Source organism: Gigantopelta aegis, chromosome 14 (genome assembly GCF_016097555.1).
Source record: "Gigantopelta aegis isolate Gae_Host chromosome 14, Gae_host_genome, whole genome shotgun sequence".
Lineage (NCBI taxonomy): Eukaryota > Metazoa > Mollusca > Gastropoda > Neomphalida > Peltospiridae > Gigantopelta > Gigantopelta aegis.
Window position 1 is genome coordinate 55,725,455 of NC_054712.1, and position 24,267 is coordinate 55,749,721.

The 24,267-nt window shown below is 40.7% G+C and overlaps 1 protein-coding gene across 1 annotated transcript; it reads left to right on the forward strand.

Annotated features, from left to right (window-relative positions):
• Positions 1-2,813: 2,813 nt before the first annotated feature.
• LOC121388893 (carbohydrate sulfotransferase 15-like) lies at positions 2,814-23,777 on the forward strand. The gene is made up of 7 exons (XM_041520428.1): positions 2,814-3,429; positions 11,296-11,563; positions 16,589-16,717; positions 17,423-17,579; positions 19,618-19,786; positions 20,703-20,850; positions 22,635-23,777. The coding sequence occupies exons 1-7, from the start codon at positions 2,929-2,931 to the stop codon at positions 22,853-22,855; spliced, it is 1,593 nt and encodes a 530-aa protein (XP_041376362.1). The 5' UTR covers positions 2,814-2,928; the 3' UTR covers positions 22,856-23,777.
• Positions 23,778-24,267: the final 490 nt, after the last annotated feature.

The window sequence follows — 24,267 nt, forward strand, 5'->3', positions numbered from 1 at the left end:
TCACGCATGGTATTGTTCCATTTTGACGAAAGTGGGTCTAAGCAACCCATAAATGAATTAAAATCCACTGTCATTGACACTGTCGACTAGTTCTAATGGCGAAAACATGCTTACATTTGCACGTAAATTAGGGCGAAAGCGAAAGGTCTGCTAAGTGCCCATAACTTGCTTTTTCACAAAGCGCTTCATTTGCACGCTTTGCACGTGTATTCCATGTTCCCAATGCTGAATTTCCGTATAATTGGAGCTTGCGTTCGTGTACGGTGCACACTCCAAATTCGACAATGGTACGACTTCAACTGACTATCGAAGATCGAGGAAGGGCTATTGCTTGGCTTCAGGATGGCAATACGCAAAGAAATGTTGCTCTGAGACTTGGTGTCAGTCAGAGTGTCGTTGGCCGACTATGGCAACGGTACCAAGCAACGAATTCTGTTCGAAATCGTCCACGTTCGGGAAGACCCCGAAGCACTACAAATAGAGAGGACCGCTACATCACCAATATGGCTCTACGTCAACGCACAACCACTGCACGCCGATTACGTGACAATCTGCGGACTGCGACTGGAACTCGAGTGTCTGATCAAACCATACGCAATCGTCTGAGAGCCAATAATCTACGCTGCCGTCGCCAGGCTGTTCGACCACCACTCCTACCACGTCACAGAACGGCCAGACGTCACTGGTGCACGCTTCATCTGCGGTGGCAACGTGTTCAGTGGGGTCGAGTGATGTTCACTGATGAGTCCAGGTTTAGTCTCCAGTTCAACGACGGTCGGGTTCGTGTCTACAGACGTCCTGGGGAGCGCTTCGCTGACGTTAACGTTAGACAACGTCACCGTTTCGGTGGTGGCAGCGTCATGGTGTGGGGCGGCATCTCTATCCACCACAGGACCCCTCTCTATGTGGTGGATGGCAATCTGAATGGAATCCGCTATCTGAATGAGATTATCCGGCCGTTGGTTCTCCCAGGCCTTCAGCAGATTGGCGGCGGGGCAGTTCTGCAGGATGACAATGCCAGACCCCACCGCGCCAGGGTGGTAACGAACTTTCTCAGACAACAAGGTATCGCCAGGATGGATTGGCCAGCATATTCGCCTGACTTGGCCCCAATAGAGCACGCCTGGGACAAATTAGGCAGGAGAGTTCGGGATAACCATGCCCCTCCGGCCAACCTTCATGATCTGGGTCAACTTCTTATGGCAGAGTGGCAGGCCATTCCCCAAGAGTTCTTCAGACGTCTGATCAACAGCATGAGGCAACGATGTGTCGAGTATATTCGCGCCAGGGGTGGATTCACACACTATTAAACGAATTTTCTAATGTGTAAAATCCATATTTGACAACCTTCAACTTTGACAGCATGTCATGTGACTTTCTTGTATACAGTGACGTTTATTTGTGGTTTTTTGTAAATATGGAACAATAAATAAAATTTTTGGTGTAGTTTACATCATCAATCTAATACACTCTGAAACTTATTTGGTTATAAATTTTTGACCCTTAAATTCTTTTGAGTAGATATATATGTACGTATGTATCTGTGTGCGTGTGTGTGTCTGTGTGTGTAGTGTGTGTTTGTATGTGTGGTATGTATTATATATATTGTGAGTTTTGTGTGTGTGTATGTACGTACGTATGTATCTGTGTGCGCGTGTGTGTGTTTGTGCTTGTGTATTTGTAGTTTGTAAATGCTAATATTTCTAATCTTGAGACCAATGAGAAAGATCAGCTTTCAAATAAAGTGGTGTGATCTAGCTCCGGCGGTAGAGCGGTCGCTTGATGTTCCTAGTTAGTAGGATCGAAAGAAAGACAGAAATGTTTTATTTAACGACGCACTCAACACATTTTATTTACTGTTATATGGCGTCGGACATATGATTAAGGACCATACAGATATTGAGAGATGAAACCCGCTGTCGCCACTTCATGGGCTACTCTTTTCGATTAGCAGCAAGGGATCTTTTATATGCACCATCCCACACAAGGTAGAACATACCACGTTCTTTGATATACCAGTCGTGGTGCACTGGCTGGAACGAGAAATGGCGCAGTGGGCCCACCGACGGGGTAGTAGGATCGAATCTCCCCGGAAGACCCATTCTCGGATTAGTTTTTTCCCATTCCACCAGTTCCCCGCGACTGGTATATGAAATGCCGTGGTATGTGTTGTCCTGTCTGTTGGATGGTGCATATAAAAGATCCCTTGCTGCTAATGGAAAAAATATTACGGGTTTCTTCTGAAGAATATGAGTAAAAATTACCAAATGTATGACATCCAACAGCCGATAATTAATAAATCAATGTGCTCTAGTGCTCTTTTAACTTTACCTGCCTCGGTGGCGTCGTGGCTAGGCCATCGGTCTACAGGCTGGTAGGTACTGGGTTCGGATCCCAGTCGAGGCATGGGATTTTTAATCCAGATACCGATACCAGATACCAAACCCTGAGTGAATGCTCCGCAAGGCTCAATGAGTAGGTGTAAACCACTTGCACCGACCAGTGATCCATAACTGGTTCATCAAAGTCCATGGTTTGTGCTATCCTGCCTGTGAGAAGCGCAAATAAAAGATCCCTTGCTGCCTGTCGTAAAAGTGTAGCCTATGTGGCGACAGCGGGTTTCCTCTAAAAAACAAAAACAGTGTCAGAATGACCATATGTTTGACGTCCAATAGCCGATGATAAGATAAAAAAATCAGTGTGCTCTAGTGGCGTCGTTAAATAAAACAAACTTTACTTTTAACTTTGAAATAAAATTCCAAACATGTTACATTGAATGACTGTTTTTCTTTTTAGAATTGGGTTTGGCTTGCTAATCAATCAACCACTTTGCGGTCGTTTCTTCAAGTATGCCTATCTTAGGCACACCATGTCCAAAATGGCTACCAGACTGGCTGTTCCTGTTATAGTTTCAGCCAATCAGTCGAAATGTGTGCCTGCAATCTGTGCGCTCGAATCAAACGCCGGCCAATAGTTGTATTATGTGTTGTTGTTCTTACCGTGGTGGCAATTTCCATAATTGGTCACTGGAGCACTGTCAGAGAAGACTTCAGAACAGGCAAAGCTGACATTTTTCGAGATGGCGTGTCCAAGAGTGACGACCATGATGATGCAAAGCAGACGTCTGTTAACAATGGTGTGCCGAATGAAGGTGGAGATTACGCGAACACAAATGTGGGAAATTTACAGGATGCAGCTAATGAGAGAGCGACGTTTGTCAGAAAGGCGTCGGAACCCGTAAAACACAGTGCTTCAGACACGTCCAAGTTTGGCGCCAAAATGACGTCTGCTCGTACCCCTGAAAATAGGTCCGATGTCAAAAAGTCAACGGAAACAAATACTATTGATTTCATCATACAAGAAAAAGATCTGCGGCGAATAAAGAAAGAAAACCCAGAAATAATTGAAAATTGGAACCTCATGGACATGGTAGTATTAAAGTTTATATGATTCAATGTAAATTATTTAATATTTTATAAAACTCAAGCACGCACGCATGCACGCACGTACACAATCACATGCACGCACGTACACAATCACATACACATACAGATACACATACACATACACATACACGTACAGATACACGTACACGTACACGTACACGTACACATACAAGGACCTAGCCCGAGTACTCTTGGTTCGCTGATAACAAATCTTTGACATAGTAACCATTAATACACACACTACAGGAAGAAACCCGTCAGCACCTACGTATTTACAACATTATTGAAATGTGTGCTGTCGGGTTTCTTCCTGTAGTGTGTGTATTACTGGTTTATAGGCCCTGTGTGAAATATTTATTATCGTCGAACTCGAAAATGAACAATATAATGGTCAAACATGGGGGTGGGGGGGGGGGGGGGGAAACGTAGCCCAGTGATTAAGTGTTCGCTTTGGGCTATTTCTCGCTCCAGCCAGTGCACCACGACTGGTACATCAAAGGCCGTGGTATGTGCTTTCATATCTATGGGATGGTGCATATAAAAGATCCCTTGCTGCTAATCGAAAAGAGTAGCCCTTGAAGTGGCGACAGTGGTCCTTAACCATATGTCCGACGCCATATAACCGTAAATAAAATGTGTTGAGTGCGTCGTTAAATAAAACATTTCTTTCTTTCTTTTTCTTTTTTCAAACATAGGGTTATGGTTATATTAGAGCGGGAATATTTGCATACCCGGTGGTAGGCAGCCATTCCGTGTTTTAGCTATTCAGCCATTCCGTGTTTTAGCTATTCAGTTATCTCTTACGGCAGATCCCAGCAACCATGACCGTCCAAATATCCGTCTAGCTCTCGTGCGGCAGAGTACTCGGGCTAAGGCCTCACTACGCAGTTCACTTTCGGGTGAGAGTTCATCACGGTCCACTATAGTACCTAATTGTGACACATGTTGGTGTTCACATATTCACTTTTAGGAATTGGGGAAGAATTAAAACAATATGTATGTTTAATGGTAAGCCTTCTGACTGCATTTTGCCCATGTTGTTTTGTAATATTGTGCATTGAGGTTTTGGGTGTATAACGCAAGTGAATCGGTTAAAGAACCACCTGTTCGGACCGGTACTACAGCCAGATGTGGTCGTATAGCAACAGACTGAGACGAAAACGTTCTCAGTTTTGAAGTGAAAATAAATTCTTACATAATTTATTTTCGCAATGGTGTATATTGTTAGTGCCAACGAGAACCTATTCTATTGACAATCTTCATTTGAAGTTGGTCAATTTAACATTGATTTCAGTGGCAGATGACATCTGTGTAGTGAGACCTAAGAAGGACCGTACGTAAGACTAAAATAACGCATTTTACACCACTAGATGTTACGAAATATATATATATCTGAACCAATATATACACCAGCAGGAAGGGTGATTTCTCAATGCGTTCGTGATCCTGGGCCTATTGGGTTATTTCTCGTTCCAGCCAATACACCACAACTGGTGCATCAAACGTCGTGGTATGTGCTATCCTGTCTGTGGGATGGTGCATATAAAAGATCCCTTACTGCTAATGGGTTCCTCTCTATGACAATATGTCAGAATTACCAAATGTTTGACATCCAATAGGCGATGACTAATAAATCAATGTGCTCTAGTGGTGTTGTTAAACAAAACAAACTCGTGATCGTGATAATTGTACACGTGTACAGTCTGATCTTATTACAACGACCGTCGTTGCCACGACATTTGCATCATGCCACTAAACATTGTCGGGAACAAAATTCAATGTACATCAAAGTTACTCTGTTCATTTTCCCCTTCTGACACTGTCACGGGGATTCTATAATACCCGTAACTAAATGAAACACGGTTATCAAAATATCTCTCCTACTGTATATCTATTAGATCTCTCTGTATCGAGCAGTATTACCCGCTGTGGCTCGTCTCTAGGTATGATCAGAGATAAGATCTTATATATAATATAGCACGTTTAGTTCACTAGAAAACACAACAAAACACAATACACTTTGGAATCTGTATTAACCTACGCTGACAAATGTACTGCCGCAGTAGTTAATTAATAACAACAATAATAACAACCCAGAACTGATCACTTAATTAGTTAATCTCTAGGTGTCTAGTTTACACAATATGCGAATCACTTCACCGTGACACAACACCCACACGTGTGATAAACCCTAACTACTCATTCAGTAACCTTGTAACACAGAATTAATACTGGTACCTATCACAATAAAGGACAATAACCTACAGTTTACCTAGGTCTTCTAGGATGACTGGCTAAGCTTTATATTACCAAATACTCGTATAATGTTAGAACAAAAAGTCTACGATTTACTTCGTCAGATGACCGAAGACACTATCTAAAGAATATTGGTATAATACAGTATTAAAATATTTAAAGTCACATCAATCACATCAAGGTTATACAACAGAGCAGAAATAATATATTTACCAAAGTCCGGACGGACAACGTTCCCCCGGAATACCTTCCTATGGTTCTCCTCGATATTTAAAAAAACCTAACTATTTATTATAAAATCAAAATATCGCCTGGGGGTACAAGGCGGTCCTCCCCCTATCAAGTGATATATCCCCCTCCCAGAGACGCATTTTTCTCTTTGATCGCCAGACTTACTGACGCCTTGGTCGCCAAAATCACGGTCGTCGAAACCGCACTCGCAGAGGTATTACGTAACTACTGGCCACATGGCCTCCGCACCTGGCGGGGTGTGTATTAGACGACCGCCGCACAAAGGTATCACGTAACAAGTTGCCCACCTGGGCTAAGTGCATTTGGAACTGCACACGGCCTTCTAAAACAATTAATATCGGCACAGGCGAAAAGAATTAAGAGCATGTACCGTCACACACCCCCACCTCAAAAAGGATATTTCCGCTACTCTAGGAATAGGGAAATATACTACATTAAAACAAAAAGGTGCGTTAACCGACGCATATGGGCATTTATAACACATGTAATAATAAGGTGACTACCAGTAATCACACTGAGTCTCTGAGTCCCTGGTATACAAATAAAATATATAAAAACAAAACAGAAACCAAGAATGTCAACACATTATCATAACGTTCAACTTCGGGACAGGGCATCAGCGATTACATTGGATGTACCCATGATATGTTCAATGGTAATTGGGTATTCTTGCAGAAGAAGACTCCACCTCAAACTCTCTGGTTGGTGACTTTCATTCTGTGAATGAAGGTAAGCGGATTATGATCAGTAAAGACCACCACTTGATGCACTGCCGATTTCATGTAGATCTGAAAATGCTTCAGAGCTTGTACCATGGCCAAAGCTTCCTTCTCTATAGTGGGATAGTTCACCTGGTGTTTGTCAAACTTTTTCGAGAAGAAACTTATAGGATGGTCCAGTCCATTTTCGTCTTCCTGGAACAGCACAGCTCCAGCTCCCACGTCACTGGCATTCGGTAGTCTGGTGCTGCCATCACGGGAGACGAGTAGCGCATCTGTTTGAGACGGTTGAATGACTTCTCGCATTCACCTGACCACTGGAACTTCGTTTCTTTCTTTTTCAGTGTCGCACATTTTCCAGGTTTTCTCTGATAGGCATGCGGTCGAATCGGTGTAGCGTTGGGTTCCAGGCGCACATCCTGGCTTAAGGTGTTGGTAACCGTTGGAAGGTTCTGACAAATAGAAACATTGTTTTGTTTCAACGTAGTCAACTTTGCTCGCTGGGGGTTCAAGCCTGCTATAATCTGGCTGTTAGTTAATTTGTTCTCTGCAGTCTCGACGTCATCACAGGAAATTGAGTGACTCTCAATTTGGACCGGTAACTCTGGAACTATCGGCAATCTGTCAAAATAACCTTTTAGCAAATTGATGTGACAATACCTACTTTTCCTAACCCTATCAGGAGTGTTTATCACATACCCTGTCTCATTAACCCGTTTGCGCACAACATAGGGCCCGAAATACCTGTTCTGCACAGAACCCCGTTTAATGGGAAGGTACAGCAGCACCTTATCCCCTGGTTTAAATTCCCGACTCCTAGCCTTCCTATCAAACACTGATTTTATTTTGCTCTGAGTATGGCTCAGTTGCTTCCTATCCTTTCTATCTCTAACTCTCTTATTCATTAATACTCCCTTGTCCATAGTTAACAAGGTAGTGCGAGCTGCCAACAAATTTGGATCAGCCCCCTGCTCTAGAATTAACTCTTGTTTATTACAAGGTAAATCCCCTCTATCAAACACAACTGGTTCATTTCCCCTCTGCGGGAGGTCAACAGGTTCCACCACATTTAATTCCTCAGTTGACTTATCTACCATTTTACTGATAACCTCATCCACTCCAATTTCATACCTCACACACGTATCAGACAAATCGCAAATATCCTCTGGGTATCGTGTTACCCTACTGGCCATAGCCCTAGTCTTTACACACGCAGGATATCTAATCTCATCAACATCACTCTCTTCTATTGGTAAAGTGCTGTCTTTAATTAACAATTGGTCACATTTCGGCTGACAACACTGACTAGTCAAATCATTATTCAACAAAACTCCTATGTTTTCAACAGGCAAGTCCTTCACAACACCCATAACGACTGGTCCCGTCACAAACTTCGAACACAAGAAAACCTTATGTAACCGGACAACCATTTTTTCTCCAGTAACTGAGGTTAATGACAAACTACGTCCTGTATCTGAATTCTCAATACCAGCTAAAAACTCTTGCGTGATCAGACTCTGACTACACCCGGTATCTCTATAGATTGATATTGCCTTAGGACTCAATTCTTGTTTCACATCACAAACCATACCAGTGGACACATACGGGTTTACTTTCTCTGCCATGGGACTAACCATTAACTCTCAACCTAACGGAGCTGACCTCACTAAACCGACCACGTGCGCATTATCGCGTTTCCTTTTAAAACAGTCCTCGACAAGATGGTTATCCTTTTTACAGTAACTGCAATGTGGACGAAAAGTTCGTGCATTGGCTGATAATGCAGGCTTATCCTTATTTTGACCACCAGGTGCATTCCTGGCCTGACTAGCTGACCAACTAGATGACTCTCCCCGATAGTTACTTTCCCGGGAAAAGCCTGGCTGAAATTTCTTCTTATCACCCTGTTGTAAGGAGCTACCCTGTACTGCCTGAGCTTTGTGTATTAATACGTAATCATCTGACACTATGCCTGCCTCCTCTATCTTTTTGACATCACGATCCTCTCAATGAATACGTAAGCTAACTGGTAATCCATTTTTAATGTCCTGTAAGATCAACAACTCCCGTAACTCGGTATATGACTCTACCTGATGAGAAATCACCCGTTTATCAAACATCCCTGCCTTCTTAGCTACAAACTCACTATAAGACTGACCCTGCGTTTTTCTCAACTCGCTATACCGTAAACGATAATCCTCAGGTCGTAATTCATAAGCCCTCAACACTGCAGCCTTAACTAGGTCGTACTGACTTGCTCGCTCGTCACTCATTGAATTATAAGCTACACTAGTCTTCCCCTTAAACTTAGACACGGCTAACAATGTCCTCTTAGACTGCGGCCAATTTAGCTGCTTAGCGGCCCGTTCAAAAAGTTGGAAGAACAAATCTACCTCCTGGTCATCAAATACAGGCACTGATCTGTAAGCCTCCGACATGTTAAAACCATTTCCTGCCTCACGTCTAACTTCTTCAGTATTCAACTTTAACTCATGTTCCACTTTTAATTTTGCTAACTGGAATTCTCTATCCCTATCTCCCTATCTCTCTCTTCTCTCTCTCTCTCTCTCTCTCTCTCTCTCTCTCTCTCTCTCTCTCTCTCTCTCTCTCTCTTCTCTATCCTTCTCTCTATCTTCCCTATCTCTATCTCTATCTTCTCTAACTCTATCTTCTTTTTCTCTATCCCTCTCTTCTCTTTCGCTCTCTCTCTCTATCCCTCTTCTCTTTCTCTATCTCTCTCTCTATCTTCTCTATCTCTGTCTTTTTCTCTATCCCTCTCTTCTCTCTCTCTCTCTCTCTCTCTCTCTCTCTCTCTCTCTCTCTCTCTCTCTCTCTCTCTCTCTCTCTCTCTCTCTCTCTCTCTCTCTCTCTCTCTCTCTATCTAATGACGTTCTTCTCTTTCGTACTCAAGCTTTTTAAAAGCTAACTGTTGTTCCATACTCAAGTCATTTATCTCTATCTCTAGAACAATCTCACTTTCTTCCATAACAGGACTATCACCAAAAACTTCCTGGATAATAATTGTCCTTATATCTCCAAAGGTTTTAGCTGATGTTAAATCAATTTCTCGCTCATCCGCGATTTCAACTAACTCGGCCTTACGTGCTCGCTTAATCTCCACTACACTGAGCGTAGGCCTATCCAGCAAATTCTTATCCATGTTTACATATGACGCACTTATTATTAATTGATTTTCTAGTGAACAACGTTGCTACTTCTGGTAATTTGTAAAAATTATTTATAAAGCCCCCATTTACAAACAATACTTTTTTAAATATGCATGTCCCGTTTCAGATTCGGGACGAGCGCCCCAATTTTCTACTCCTGTCACGGGGACTCTATAATACCCGTAACTGAATGAAACACGGTTATCAAAATTTCTCTCCTAACTGTATATCTATTAGATCTCTCTGTATCGAGCAGTATTACACGCTGTGGCTCGTCTCTAGGTATGATCAGAGATAAGATCTTATATAAAGTATATATAATATAGCACGTTTAGTTCACTAGAAAACACAACAAAACACAATACACTTTGGAATCTGTATTAACCTACGCTGACAAATGTACTGCCGCAGTAGTTAATTAATAACAACAATAATAACAACCCAGAACTGATCACTTAATTAGTTAATCTCTAGGTGTCTAGTTTACACAATATGCGAATCACTTCACCGTGACACAACACTCACACGTGTGATAATTGAGAAACGCTTCCAGGGGAACTTAATTAATAAAGAAATTACAGCTCTATTCCTAACTGGTTAATTTTTAATTAACCCTAACTACTCATTCAGTAACCTTGTAACACAGAATTAATACTGGTACCTATCACAATAAAGACAATAACCTACAGTTTACCTAGGTCTTCTAGGATGACTGGCTAAGCTTTATATTACCAAATACTCGTATAATGTTAGAACAAAAAGTCTACGATTTACTTCGTCAGATGACCGAAGACACTGTCTAAAGAATATTGGTATAATACAGTATTAAAATATTTAAAGTCACATCAATCACATCAAGGTTATACAACAGAGCAGAAATAATATATTTACCAAAGTCCGGACGGACAACGTTCCCCCGGGATACCCTCCTATAGTTCTCCTCGATATTTAAAAAAAACTAGCTATTTATTATAAATCAGAATATCGCCTGGGGGTACAAGGCGGTCCTCCCCCTATCAAGTGATATATCCCCCTCCCAGAGACGCATTTTTCTCTTTGATCGCCAGACTTACTGACGCCTTGGTCGCCAAAATCACGGTCGTCGAAACCGCACTCGCAGAGGTATTACGTAACTACTGGCCACATGGCCTCCGCACCTAGCGGGGTGTGTATTAGACGACCGTCGCGCAAAGGTATCACGTAACAAGTTGCCCACCTGGACTAAGTGCATTTGGAACGGCACACGGCCTTCTAAAACAATTAATATCGCCACAGGCGAAAAGAATTAAGAGCATGTACCGTCACAGACACCAACAAGGCAACTTTGGAACAAACATACACACCATATGCTTTTATGTCAGTATCATAAATCTGTTTTGATTATACCTGTTGCTCAGATTAAACTTTTATTATTGAATATTTTATTATGAATCTATGTTTTTTATTTTATTTCAGAAACCAATTTCCACGTTGAAAAGGTTTAAAAACCCGTGTTGGTATGAGAGACGACCATTACGGTCGGATTGTCGGATAGGACTATTTAAATTCATCAAGAATGTAGATACAGCGACCAATCAAAAGCTTCGTTGCTTGCCGTACTTTTACGTCATTGGACAGCCGAAGTGCGGGACGACGGACATTTACTTTCGTTTAATTCAACACCCACAGATCGCTAAACCGCCTAACAAAGAACCATTCTGGTGGAATAAATTTCGACTATTATGTAAACAAAGTTATTTTGACATTTCATTCTTCCTTCCATCTTTTTTTCTTTCTTTTATCTGCATGCCTGTTCCATTCTGGTGGAATACATTTCGATTATTATATAAATAAATTTATTCTGATACTTGTCTTATCCTACCTACCTTCCTTCCTTCTGTTCTTTCTTTTTATCTGTATGCCTATCTAATCCATTCATTCATTCATTCATCCATTCATCCATCCATCTATCTGTTTCTCTTTCTATCTGTCTATCTATATGTAATTATATACATATGTATTTGTAATCTTATTTATTTAACTATTGATTGATTGATTTATATATTTATTGCTGTTCTGAAAATTATCTAAAGTATATTTTAGCAATTGACATATTGTATTTGAAAAACCACTACCAATTACACGTTGGTAATCGTTTCTGCACTAGATTTGGATTCTAAAAAGGGCAAGTTTTCAGTTTTTCAAACGGGCGGGGCGGGGTGGGTTCCGGGGCCCCTTTTGTGAACCTCCTAGGGATCCGCCAATGGCTATGTTAAAACTTTTTACATAGAGTGTATGTCTCGTTCACACACATACACGGATATAATTAATCCTGAACACTTTCTGAATTCTGCCACCTTACTACGCATAAACTAAAATTCTGTCAAAATCACCTGTTTTGGTCTCCAGTCTGACAAAACATTTTCAATATAAATTAGACGTGGAGCACGAAAAAAAACCCAACCCTCCAAGAAAAAGAAAAAGAAAAAGAAAAAAAAATCAATATGTTTAGTATGAGTATAACCATACAGGAAGCAAACTATAATCCCCCCCCCCCCAAAAAAAAACCCCAACCCCCCAACAACAATTATAAAATAAAACTAAACAATACCATCGGAAAAACCCATCCCCACCTCTAAAAAATATCATCATTATCATCATCTAAACATCATCATCGTTATCATTATGGTCACCACCATCACCACCACCACCATCACCATCATCATCATCATTATCATCCACAACAACAACTAACAAAAATATCAGAACAAAAAAAACCCAAACATCTTCAGCAACATCCGTTGCTACTAATGGAAGAATGTAGCTGATTTTCTCTGAACATTACATGTCAAATTACGAATTTTTTTTACATCGAATAGCCGATGATGAATAAATTAATGTTCTCTAGTGGTGTCATTAAATAAAACAAACGGTAACGTTTTCCTCAAGTCAATGGACAATAAGGTTTGTCCGCAGATACCGCCCCAAACCATCACAGATCCACCACCAAACGGTTCAGTCTCCTGAACACAGCACGGAGCTGTTCTCTCTCCTACACATCGGTATATCCGAGTCCTGCCATCAGCTCTGAATAATTGGAACCTGCTCTCATCAGAAAAAGAGTACACGTTGCCAGTTCCGATGTTGCCAACGTTGAAACTGACGTGCCCAACGTAAACGTCGAAGTCGATGTTGCCTCGTCAATGTCATCCCTCTGAATGGTCGATAGGCCCTGATACCGTGCTGTCGTATTCGACGACGTACAGTGTGACGACTGATGACATGTCCAAGGCCAGTCGCTGCAGATGGCGTAATAGTGAGGAATCTGTTACGTAAGTGTAAGATGCGGAGATGGCGGTCCTCGTTGGCTGTTGTGACGCGGGGTCTTCCACTTCATGGTCTGTCTGCAGTCCTGCCAGTCATCCTGTAACGCTGTATCAACCTGGTGATCGTCAATTTTGTGCAATTCAGGATTCTTGCCACATGGGCATAACTCGCACCCAACTGCACCATACCAATAGCTCTCTCTTTCTTCAGCAGTTAGCCTTGCCATGTTCTCTGGTGTTTTACTGTTGACTGAGGCATGTTCTAAGCAAAGGCACCCTTTTTGTTACACCCTTATGTGCACGAGTATCATGTTTCTCGTGCAGTATAAATTTGATGAATAAACTCATTTTGCACGTGCGGCATCGCCCAAACGCAGCAATGTGCTACTATTCGTCATTGACTGCATTATAAAGAACAATACTGGAACCTATGTAACCTTCCATGAACGTGTATTGTGTTTATTTATAATAAAAATAATTGGTATACTTTCTTTTGATCGTCAGTTTAGAAGGCGTGCAGCTATATTGAAACAATGAAAACTAATATATTTCAAAATAATTCATTGAACAAATGTAAAGTAGGATGGGTTGTAACTGAAACTATAGTCTATCTCACAACACTGAACACACCAGATACTAATGCTGAACTGTCACCATCTGTTACCACCTGTATACTGAACGGCGCGACATTAAACTATTTTTCGCTGGCCAAAGACAGGCCAGGACCAACAGAAGAGGGGTGTGTAAGAAGGGAATGGCAGAGCTAGACGAAGGCGAGGTAACTGATGCTTATTCAGTGTTGTTGGAAAGAATCGCTGTGTGGTGGGAACTTCATGGTTTCCTTTCTGTTCTGTTAATGCCACTTGTCTGCAATGTTGGAGCCAGCCATGTCACCATACACACAGTTCATGACAAAGGTGGTAAGGACATTCATGGTTTCCTTTCTATTCTGTTAATGCCACTTGTCTGCAATGTTGGAGCCAGCCATGTCACCATACACAAAGTTCATGACATAGGTGGTAAGGACATTCATTGTTTCCTTTCTATTCTGTTAATGCCAATTGTCTGCAATGTTGGAGCCAGCCATGTCACCATACACACAGTTCATGACAAAGGTGGTAAGGACATTTATGGTTTCCTTTCTATTCTGTTAATGCCACTTGTCTGCAATGTTGGAGCCAGCCATGTCACCATACACAAAGTTCATGACAAACGTGGTAAGGACATTCATGGTTTCCTTTCTATTCTGTTAATGCCACTTGTCTGCAATGTTGGAGCCAGCCATGTCACCATACACAAAGTTCATGACAAAGGTGGTAAGGACATTCATGGTTTCCTTTCTATTCTGTTAATGCCACTTGTCTGCAATGTTGGAGCCAGCCATGTCACCATACACAAAGTTCATGACAAAGGTGGTAAGGACATTCATGGTTTCCTTGGAGGTTGGAAGTGATGAACTCAAAGAGCTCGAGTTTCTTTTTTTCCATAGTACATTTGTCGTAAATCACCCCTTTGCCATGATTATTTAGTCAATATGCATGGTGATAACTGGGGTCATTATTTTATTACAAAGTGATCTTCATATGTTGGAACCGTTCCTTTAGCTGTAGTGTCAGATCCATTCATGATGTGTACAAACAAATAAAGAAAGAACAAAGAGCAAACATCTAAATATTGTGCATAAAGGTGTGACATGATGCACAGACTGTCTGGTTATGCTTTAACATTTCAGTATCCTTAATGTCAATGACTACTGGTGTGGAGTTGTAAGTATATAGTGATAAGAATGTATCTACGTCACCCTGACGAAATCTTACACTGACGTCATGTTACAAAATGTGTACAACAAGGACCGATAGAGAATACAGTGAGTCGTACATTATCCAGGACAAGTTTGATGAATGATGCCTTCAAAAGCTGCTGAATTTTCAGTTTGTCATTAAACAAGCATACAACAGTTTTGAACTGTTTGGCCGAGAGAAAGGCGACCGTCCTATTGAGTAAAACATAATATCACTGAATGCGATAGTAGTAACGCTGGTCTTTCAGGTTCATGGCAAATGGAATACATTTGAGACGTGCAGTGTGAGTATAGAAGGTCTAACTCCACTTTGTATCATCACGTCCTTTCTCCACTAAACTAAAGAATGCCCTTAAAACATTTTTGTATGATGAAATGAAGATCTCAAATCTTTTAGAAGCCCAGGCTAAAACGTGGTATGAACAAAATAGAAAAAGGAACAATTAATATATCCCACTCTCGGATAACACTGCCAGTTGCATCACCAGCCCTGCCATTCCTATGTCACACAATCCTTTCTGTTGATCTTGACAGGAATATGGTCAGTGAAGAATGCTGTGCCGTCTGCAACATTTGCCAAGTATTCCCATGAATCCTAACTGTGGATCACCCAGTTCACAGATGGTAATACAGATGTTGACATCACAACATCTGAATTTGATTTGTCTGAGTCTGATTATAGTTATGACGAATGAAGTTCAGTTTGTGAAACAGAGTAAATCTCAACTGCGACCAATCCTACATTAGGAACCTTTGTTAATTTAATTTGCAGTTCTAGCGTACATACAATTATTCTGAAATACATTGTGCTAGTTAATGGTTCAATACAGCTGCCATACCCTCTATATTATATCCCAAGGTCAAAACGACCTCAAATTCCAAAAATGACCACACAAAAAATTGTTATGAATGCCCTGTTTGATGTAAATAGATACTTCCTTTATTATTCTAACCCAGTTAGGACTCCATCATGTTGTTATTATTCTAACCCAGTTAGGACTCCATCATGTTGTTATTATTCTAACCCAGTTAGGACTCCATCATGTTGTTATTATTCTAACCCAGTTAGGACTCCATCATGTTGTTATTTTAAATACGATGAAAACGAGCCATCGTGGATTTGAATGTAAAGATGACTTGATATTGCAAATATAAACTCACCTAAATATTGTATTCTAATTTTATGCAAATAGACACTTCATTTATGATTTAGCCCAAATATTTCAAGAGTTCAATTGTTTTATAAATTATCAATATGGTGGACAACGGCCAACTTGGGATTTGAATGTAAAGATGACCTCAAATTGCACAAATAACCGCCAGGAGATTAGGCACCCTCAGTATAACAGAAATAGACACTTTTTTAGTGCTTCTAACTTGCACATTAAGTAAGATTTTCAGTATGGCCGCCGGCGGCCATCTTGGATTTGGCCTCTGGTGGAGTTAGCCGGAACTTTCTCGAGGTACACGGGAGCTAAATGTTTTCTAAAGGTCCCAAAGACTTGAAATCAACCCTCAAACTTTGGTCCCCGAAAAATGGTCACGGGGTAGCCAAATATGACCCCACTAGTATGCAGGTTCTCACAAATTCCCCGTGTTTGCTGTTCCTTATCGTTAAACAAAATAGTTTTTTCTTTTACAGATCCAGAGTGTTTCAGTTTGGATACGTACCTTAAATATTTTGCAAAGGCAGCCATGAAGATCGAGTCTCACTACAGATGGCGCTGGACAGAGGGTCAAGGCCAGGAGAAATATCACGACATGGTAACGGGTTGGTATTCATGTTCAACTTCTTAACAACCGTGCGTTATAGTCTGTAGTGTTCATGTTAGCATGCTGGGGCCAATACAGGACTGTGTACGTGTGTGTGGGGGGGGGGGGGGGGGGGGGGGAGTTTGTCAAAGGTAAATGTGCCGAGCTCTCAAAGAGAGCAAGATCTTTATGAGGTTCCAGGGACATGTTCACCGGTAAATGTTGAAATAATGATGTCACAGGTAAGTTTAGTGTTGCATATTGTGTTTGCTTTGTTTAACGACACCACTAGAGAACATTGATTTATTAAACATCAGCTGTTGGATGTTAAATATTCGGTAATTTTGACATATAGTCTTTAAGAGGACGACCGCTACATTAAAAAGGGTCGGGAGGAGGGTGAGGGTAGGGGGAGTCACGGGACCCCTGTTAGACCTCTTTACATCCGCCAATGATACGTTAATAGATGATGATCATGTTAATATCTTATAAGCTTATTATTCATGATTGTTAACATGCTAATTGGTTTGTGTTCATGTTAGCATATTAATATGATGATGTTCATGTAGTATGTGCTGTCCTGTGAAAAATGCAAATGTAGCGAGTTTCCTCTGAATACTATGAAACAGAATTATTAAATATTTGACATCTAGCAGCAGATGGTTAATTGATCAATGCGTTCTAGTTAAACAAAACAAACTAACTTTTTTATCAACGTATCTAGGAGAAGGTACCTCGGACACGATGTGGGACAACAGATACTGGTCCGAACTCCCTGGGAACGAAAACTGTTCGTCCGTCTGTGTCACAAACGCGGACTACGTCCATCACTTGACGCCAGGTGCCAAAATCATCGTGGCCGTGAGAGATCCAGTTGAAAGGTGATACACTTAAGGTTCATACACACTGGACGAGTCGCGGCGCGTACGATGGAGCTACACAAATTAAAATGCACTATTTTCAATGTGAGCATAAATGCGACGCCACACGATACGATTGTCTAACACGAGAATAGCCGATGGGACAGCAACCGGGAAAATCGTAATGTCGTTACGTGTCTTGTTACAATAGGGGGCGGGGACGTACCCCAGTGAAAAAACGTTCGCTTGATGTGCGGTCAGTCTGGGATCGATCGCCGTTGGTGAGCCCATTGGGCTATTTCTCGCTCCAGCCAATGCACCACAACTGGTATATCAAAGGGCGTGGTATGTGCTACCCTGTCTGTGGGATGGTGCATATAAAAGATCCCTTGCTGCTCGAAAAGAGTAGCCCATGAAGTGGCGGCAGCGGGTTTCCTCTCTCAATATATCTGTGGTCCTTAACCATATGTCCGACGCCATATAACCATAAATAAAATGTGTTGAGTGCGTCGTTAAATAAAACATTTCCTGTTACAATAGCATATTTTGTGCGTGTGGCTATTCTCGTACGAGACACTCGTGTCATGGAGCGTCTGTTTAAGCCCAAAATGTCCCAACTGCCCAAGATGTCCCAACTGCCGTCGCCTTATAATCCTGACTACAAGTGTTCAGTGTGAATGCTCTCATTGGAAATAGTGATTTTTTGTTTAACCATACCGCACGTGTCGCAAAGCATCCAATGTGAATGAGTCTTTAGTCATTGTTAGAACCTTATATTTAATAACTAAAGGAATGAACTAATATCTGCCTGGACTAATGAATGAATGATTAAATAAATGATGGACAGATGGACGGACGATTGTATGGATGAATACTTGAATTAATTAATTAATGGAAGAATTAATGAATTAACTAACCAATAGGTTAGTCTGAATGAATATATGAATGGATGAACGAACGAACGAACGAACGAACGAACGAACGAACGAACAAACGAAAGAACGAACGGATTTTACTTTGGGTATACCTCAAAATGACACAAGTCACAGCATAATTATCATTCAAAATCATTGAAAATACTTGAGCGCGGGATCTTGCCCAGTCGATAGAGCGCTTGTCCGAGGTGCTTGCGTCGTAGGATCGAACCACCTCGTTGGACTCATTCTCTGATTGTTTTTTCTAATCCCAACCAGTGTCCCACGATTGGCTTATCAAAGGCCATGGTATGTGCTGTCCTGTCTTTGGGAAATATCACTTTCTGCTAGCGGGTTACCTCTAAGATTTTATGTAAAAATTACCAAATGTTTGACATCTAGAAGCCTAAGATTAATATTTCAATGTGCTCTAGTGGTATCGTTAAACAAACCACATATAACAACACACTGTATGCATTGATACCAAAAAACAACCAAAAATGTATAATGTATTATAATGACACTGACTTCTTTAAAATGAATCCTTTGAATACTTATATTTGTCATTTATTTTCAACCTGATTGTACCACCAACATATAATCAAATTTATGCCCTTGATACAGTCATTTAAATGTCAACCAGTGCACCACCACTGGTATATCAAAAGCCATGGTACGTGCTGTCTTATCTATGGAAAATACATATAAAAGATTTCTTTCTGCTAATGGAAAAGGTAACGGGTTTTCTCTAAGACGTCATATCAAAAAAGTTTGTTCTGTTTAACGACACTACTGGAGCACAGTGATTAATTAATCATCGGCTATTGGATGTCAAACATTTGGTAATTCTGACTCGTAGTCATCAGAGAAAACCTGCTACATTTTTCCTAATGCAGCATGGGATCTTTTATATGCATTTCCCACAGACAGGAAAGCACATACCACGGCCTTTGACCAGTTGTGGTGCACTGGTTGGAACGATAAAAACCCCAATCAGTTGAATGGATTCACTGAGGTGTTTCGATCCTACGACGCAAGCACCTCAGCCGAGCACTCGACCAACTAAGCTAAATCTGGCCCCCTTCATGTCAAAAACTACCAAGTGTTTGACAGACTTGTATAAATGTATTTATCGTTTCATCTAGGCTTTACTCGGACTATATGTACGAGTATCTCTGGCTTCATTACAAGCCCAGCCCAGAAGCCTTCCACAAAGAAGTGGTGCGGATGATCGAGGAATTCCAACAATGCGTGACGATGTTTTCTCTTAGGCGATGCGTCTATAACGGTACCCAGGAGAACTCGGAGAGCAGTGTAGGTAGTTTACATTGAGTAGTTGTTAAAGTTTGTTTTGTTTAACAACATCACTAGAACACATTGATTTGTTAATAATCAGCTATTGGATGTCAAATATTTTTGTTACTGTTTCTGTGTGACTAGGAAATAGGAAAGGAATATCTGTGAAGGTAATGATAAGAGAGAACTCGGAGATCAGTGTAGGTAGGTTACATTGAGTATATCAAGGGCAGTGATAATATGGGATGGTGCATATATACAAGATCCCTTGCTACTAATGGAAAAATGTTGCAGGTTTCCTCTCTTAGACTATATGTCAGAATTTTAAAAAATATATTTTTATCTCACTTCTACTTTCTCCCCTTTGTTTTTCCAATTTGGCAACTCCTATCTTTCAACTTCTTTCACTGTTCACCTCCACATCCCAGTCCTTGTCACCCCAACTGCGACAGGTGCTTGTATATGTCAGAATTACCAACTGTTTGACATACTGTATTACAATAGCCGATGGTTAATAAATCAATGTGCTCCAGTGGTGTCAGTTTACGTGAACACTACGTCCGATTGTCGGATCCTATTTCTTATGGATATACCGTATGATCGGATTCGTATCCGTGTATATGTGACTCACCGGCCTCGGTGGTGTCGTGGTTAAGCCATCGGACATAAGGATGGTATGTACTGGGTTCGCAGCCCGGTACAGGCTCTCACCCAGAGCGAGTTTTAACGACTCAGTGGGTAGGTGTGAGACCACTACACCCTCTTCTCTCTCACTAACAACTAACTTACTACCCTGGACAGACAACCCAGATAGCTGAGGTGTGTGCCCAGGAGAGCGTGCTTGAACCCTAATTGAATATAAGCATGAAACTAAGTTCAAATGAATATGTGACTCAAGGGATACACGACAAGTACTGCATATTCTTCTTTGTAGGTGAGAATTCGAGTGGGAATGTATGAGGTGCATATCAAGGATTGGCTGCGACTCTTCCCACGTGACCAAATCCACGTGATACGATTCGAAGATTACATTCATGACGTCGGACGAGAGATGACGAGACTGTTCGCATTTTTGGAATTACGTATGTTTATTAAATATTAAATTGTTTAGAGGTTTTTCCGTAGCATAGGTGTCATATTGCTGCTGTTAATCTCATAAACGTGCAGGCCTATATTTGGGTAAAAACAGTACGTGTATTTCTCCTAACCCAGGCGCGGGTGCAGGAAATTGGGTAGTGGGTGGGGATGGGAGAGGTGGGTCTACACTGAGATGAGCAAAATTTCTAGGGGGTTCAAGTCATGCTTCCCCTAAAATATATGTTTAAATATTCGCTTTTAGCAGGGAGTGTGCTTCGACCCCCTCCCCCACACTGCACATGCGTCTTTAAGGCAAAAAAACACAAAAAAGAAGTCGATCTCTGGTCAGACCAAATACAAGTTTCAGAATTGATGCGGCGATGCGGATTTTTTTTTCAATTTTGTTTTTAAAGCATCGATTGCACAGAAAAGGTTGGTTATATTTGATACCGAAATAAGGGACATATTTAAATTAAAATCAGAATGTACGTCCAAGTTCATGCGTCATTGTCCATTGTATTTTGGCTCCAAATGCGGCTTTACGTCATAGTAAGAAAATCCTCGCAAAAATCGACGTCATGCCGTGTGAAGTTAAAACAAAAATGTTGACGCGCGAGGGTCAAAATCGACGCGCGCACTGACCAGAGACCAGACATTTATTTTGTTTCGCCTAACCTCTAAAGACTGATAATTCAGTCTGACCTATTCTGCTGAGAACAGTGTACTTAAATCATAATCCACCTTACAAAAACCATCGATCCATCCACCTATTCAAAGCCATCCATCCATCTGTACGTCTATATATCTGTACGCGTCAGTGTTTGTGAGATTGAAGAACGCCATTTTGGTCGTCATTTCTTTTGTGTTCATGACCAGCTTATCATCGACGTAACCCAGTGTTAAAACGCTCGCCTGATGCGCGGTCGGTCTAGGATCGATCCCCGTCGGTGGACCTGTTGCACTATTTTTAGTTCCAGCCAGTGCACCACGACTGGTATATGAAGGGCCGTGCAGTGTGCTATTCTGTCTGTGGGATAGTGCATACAAATGATCCTTTGCTACTATCACAGCGTAATTTACGAATGTAAATGAAGTAACAACAGAAGTCTCAAGTTGGTGTTGCAGTTTCTTGTATTGTACTTTCCAAACATGAAACGTGATTAACAAATTAATAACATGATAATACAGATAATATACAAGTCAGAGCTCTTGGGTGAATGACACACGGGTCTCCCGATAGAGTTGACATTGCTTATGTTACAAAACTGTCTCTCGGATCTTCCAGTAGAGTGTGTGCTTTGTGAGAGAACTTCAAGGCATGTGAACAGTATCTGTTCTCCCCAAGTCTCCTTTTCATGGGTAAATTATCCTTATTTATAAGACGCATACTAAACACGTATCTATGTAATATACAGTTGTCAAGGTGTACTCGTTCAGACGCCTGCAATACCCGTGGCAACAATTAAATTGCATTGTATTATATTGCTCGTTACATATTTAATTAGTGCTTGACACTAATTGGTTTGATTGGCATGTCTCTAAGTGGATACCATGGCAGACGTCAGATTATCAATTAACTAATTGTAAGTAATGCACATGTAAAAATAAAGACATAATCCGTATTGTTATAAAGTTGAAGTTTAGCACTGTGACACTACTAATGGAAACATTTAGTGAGTGTCCTCTCTAAAACCATATGTCATAAATTACCAAATGTTTGACATTCAATAGCAGACGATTAATGTGCTCTAGTGGTGTCATTAAACAAAACAAACGTTTAACTTTGCAGGTCCTGTTAGTACTAAAGAAATGAAGACTGTTTTGAAACTGCCCGTAACCAACAAGCGACCGACGGGAAAAGACGGAGCAAAAATACACATGAAACCGGAAACATGTGACCTATTGGAAAGATTTTACAGACCGTTTAACGAAAAATTGGCGCAGCTTCTAAACGATAAAAAATATTTATGGACTAAAAGTAGTGATAGTGAAACAACAATAACAAAATAGCTGGCTATGGTTTGGTATTACGTCTTAATGCAGTCTTTGCATCATCTGCAACACGGTCCGACAAATTCCCGATATAGACCGAAATGGAGCGATACAGACCAAAATGGAGCGATACAGACCAAAATGGGACTGAAAAGATCACAACAGAATTTTAAAGAACAAACGCCTGGATTGAAAAAGCTATCTTGGACTTGTCTTATTCTGTAGCTCGTTCAGTTTAATTTTTAAATTTAATGCAAAATTTTAATTACATAATATTAGTGTCGGGAATCGGTTGAAATTTCATCATCGATTATCTGTTATAATCGGTTAGCACCAACCGATCAACTTTCAATTAGACTATCGATTAGAATTATATGAACATAAGAAAGATTTGAATTAAGAGGACAATACATCTATTGTCGTCTTTACCGGGATCTAGACTACAAACGCCCAATTTTATCTTTAATAACTATTTGAGTTTTTGTTTCTTTATTTGCACATAGAGTATAGGATAGAGTATGTAAACTTTGTAATATGAATGCTGTTGAAGATGAGTATCATTTTATTTTGATCTGTCCTTTGTACAATACTATCAAATACAGGTACATAAAACCATACTATTGCACCAAACCATCCTCTTTTAAATTAATACAACTATTGTCCATTGATAATGTAAATCAGCTAATAACAACGTAAATATTTACTAGGGACAACAACGCAAAGACATGATAATACGTAAGTGGAGTACATGTATATACATTATCTTTATTATATACATTCTTTGTTATATTGATAATTATTATTTCATTTTATATCGAATATTTTCATGACTTTCCATACAATGTAAATTGGTTTTTTCTATCAATGATATATGTATTATATTTTAATGTGTGTAACGCCTATCAACTGTAGGTTTACAACTAATAAAGTATATACACAGCATCAGTTTTGGTCTAAAGGAACCTATAGTATAACATAAGTCTGCGAAAAAAGGGGCCGACTGCTACGTTGTAATAAGAATGAGTGCGGGTCTTTACTGACTGGCCTGACTACGTTGTAATAAGAATGAGTGCGGGTCTTTACTGACGGGCCCGACTACTACGTTGTAATAAGAATGAGTGCGGGTCTTCACTGACGGGCCTGACTACGTTGTAATAAGAATGAGTGCGGGTCTTTACTGACGGGCCTGACTACGTTGTAATAAGAATGATTGCGGGTCTTCACTGACGGGCCTGACTACGTTGTAATAAGAATGAGTGCGGGTCTTTACTGACGGGCCTGACTACGTTGTAATAAGAATGAGTGCGTGTCTTTACTGACGGGCCTGACTACGTTGTAATAAGAATGATTGCGGGTCTTTACTGACGGGCCTGACTACGTTGTAATAAGAATGATTGCGGGTCTTTACTGACGGGCCTGACTACGTTGTA

Excerpts from the sequence above, each read along its gene's own strand:
- LOC121388893 (XM_041520428.1), top strand. The coding sequence starts at position 2,929 with ATGTGTGCCTGCAATCTGTGCGCTCGAATCAAACGCCGGCCAATAGTT. Across the intron at positions 3,430-11,295 it reads ATTGGAACCTCATGGACATG|AAACCAATTTCCACGTTGAA; the intron begins GTAGTATTAAAG and ends ATTTTATTTCAG. Across the intron at positions 19,787-20,702 it reads AGGAGAACTCGGAGAGCAGT|GTGAGAATTCGAGTGGGAAT; the intron begins GTAGGTAGTTTA and ends TCTTCTTTGTAG.